The following is a 2,532-nucleotide window of genomic DNA, read 5'->3' as shown; positions in this document are numbered from 1 at the left end:
ACCATGCTTTGCTCAAGGTCATCCAGCAGCTGCAAGTGGAGGAGTGGGGAATCGAACCCAGTTCTCCCAGATTAGAGTCTGCGCACTTAACCACTACACCAATCTGGCTCTCAGTTTATCCCTGCTTTCCTCCAAGGAAACAGCAGCAAATGTACTTCTCCCCTCCTCTCCCCATATGCTCCTCTGCAACAGCTTTGCTCACCTGAGCAAGGGCTTTGGAAGGTGTCATCCTGCAAGCAGGCATGTAGGTTTATCCCTGCTTTCCTCCAAGGAAACAGCAGCAAATGTACTTCTCCCCTCCTCTCCCCATATGCTCCTCTGCAACAGCTTTGCTCACCTGAGCAAGGGCTTTGGAAGGTGTCATCCTGCAAGCAGGCATGTAGACCCCCCCCCAAAAAAAAATCCCTGCTGTGGCCCCGGCCTGGTGGAATAGCAGATTTGACCAAGTCTTTTTGTCTTTCCCCCAAAGTACTATAACTTGAGAGCAGCCGATGAAGCTGATGGGCAGTAGGTTCAGGTTTACACAGAGAGTAAATTAGATTAGAATGTGGAATTCGCTGCCAGAGGATGTCGTGATGGCCACAGGAATAAACAGCTTTAAAAGGGGATTAGATAAGACTGAAGGGAACCTCCATATTCAGAGGCACTGAACCTCTGAAGCCCAGAGCCGGGGGAAGGCCTCGGCTTCTATGCCCTGTTGTTGGCTGTCCAGAGGAACTCGTTGGCCACCGTGTGAGAAAAGGACGCTGGACTAGATGGACCGCTGGTCTGATCCAGCAGGACTCTGCTTACATTCAGGAAGGCTCCACACACTATTTTTGCTCTGCAGGATGGGCAAACTGCAAATTTTCAGGAGGACATTTGCTAGGCAGGTGATATTGTTGGTAGTTTTGAATGCTTATGGGAATTAAATGGTTTTTATTGTTGGCTTTTAACTGTCGTAAACTGCCCTGGGGCTGTGTGTGAAAGGCGGACTATAAGTGAAGTAAATAAATAAATATGTTTATCCTTAACAACCATCATTTGTGGTGGATTAGGCAGAGACAAAGCGTCTCTCCCAACATCCCCGACTGGGTTCCGGGTTCCATGGCTGAGTGGGCATTTGATCCTGGGACTTCCCGGTCCTAGTGTTAACACCTGAGCCCTTACCCCATGCTGGGCACCCACTTCAAGACTTTGTAACACAGTGGTTACCCAACCAGTGGCTTGGGAGGCACCTGTGGCTCTTCTAAGCATCATTACCCCAATGTGGCACTCACCCCACGTTCCAGCAAAAGTAGGTAAGATCACCGTCCAGTAGGGCTTGTGTTTGGCAGGTAGCTTGCACCTTGGAACAACCGCTGTTGGAGGATGGGTAAGCTCTAAGTTTTCTACACCTGCAGGCTTGATGCCAGATATGAAAGTAAAGGGCTTATTGTCTCCAATGTCCCCCTCTCTCATATAACCCGGGTGACTACCGGGAGGAGAGCATGCTGGCTGCAAAGAAAAGAGAGTGAAACCAGCACAGCGGGAAAAGAGCAAGCCAGCCCAAAGTGAGGAGATGATGTTTTACATTCCCATGCTCCATGGCTGGCTTGCTCTCCTCAAGGTACCTGGCCTTTCTTCACTCTGCCTCCTCAGCTGCTGCGCCTCATGATGAGGTGGAAGTAGGAAGTCAGAGAGAGAATTCTTCCCCTTTCTTCCAGATACACAAGAGTTCACAGGGTGTATTTGGTGTGTGTGTGGGGGGGAGGAACAAATGTAGATGCTGTAAAGGTTCCCTTGCTCGAAAGCCAGTCGAATCTGACTCTAGGGTTGCGGTGCTCATCTCCGTTTCAAAGCCAAAGAGCCAGCGCTGTCCGAAGACGTTTCCGTGGTCATGTGGCCGGCATGACTAAACACCAAGGTGCACGGAACGCTGTTACTTTCCCACCGAAGTGGTACCTGTTTATCTACTTGCAATTTCTTGCTTTCGAACTGCTAGGTTGGCAGAAGCTGGAACTAGAGACGGGAGCTCACTCCGTCATGCGTCACTCGGGTCTCGAACTGCTGAACTACCGATCTTCCACAGCCTGCAGTTCAGCGTCTTAACCACTTGAGCCAGTAATTAAAAAAGTTATAGCTATATATTTAATATTCATAGTCTATACTGCTGTATATGCATGTTCTGTGGGGGACATACAGCGGTCATGTAGCTCTTTCGGTCGATGGTAATTGCAAATGAAGTGTCCCACAAATACCACTGGTGTAATACAGCAGCTAACACACTGGAACCATATCAGAGAGTTCCAGGTTCAAATCTCTTGGGCCGCCAGTCCCATTTGTTCTCTGGAATCTCATTCGCTGGGGACAGGAATGCTGACCTGCGCCCACAGCAATCCACAGGAGCCTTGAGATTGTGGGGACTTGCCCTGCCCGGTCAAATGGGCAGGGATTAACGGAAGGGCCTTTTCTGCAGCCACTCCCCAGGAGCAGTGATGGGTATCCTCAGTGCCCTCCAGAGTAAGGCTATGTTTTTATACCAGGAGCCCTGCAAGCAGGGCTATTTTGGGG

At 50.0% G+C, this 2,532-nt stretch overlaps 1 protein-coding gene across 1 annotated transcript in view; it reads right to left on the bottom strand.

Moving 5' to 3' along the window:
• STK11 (serine/threonine kinase 11) overlaps window positions 1-2,532 on the bottom strand; it is an 88,597-nt gene that overhangs the window by 53,435 nt on the left and 32,630 nt on the right. Inside the window, exon 5 of the mRNA XM_015407636.1 lies at window positions 1,243-1,476. Within this exon, the coding sequence (XP_015263122.1) occupies window positions 1,243-1,476 (234 nt within the window). The remainder of the gene's footprint in view (window positions 1-1,242; window positions 1,477-2,532) is intronic.

This window comes from Gekko japonicus, unplaced genomic scaffold, assembly GCF_001447785.1.
Source record: "Gekko japonicus isolate JY-2015 unplaced genomic scaffold, Gekko_japonicus_V1.1 scaffold1442, whole genome shotgun sequence".
Lineage (NCBI taxonomy): Eukaryota > Metazoa > Chordata > Lepidosauria > Squamata > Gekkonidae > Gekko > Gekko japonicus.
This window is presented reverse-complemented; position numbering and strand designations above follow the sequence as displayed.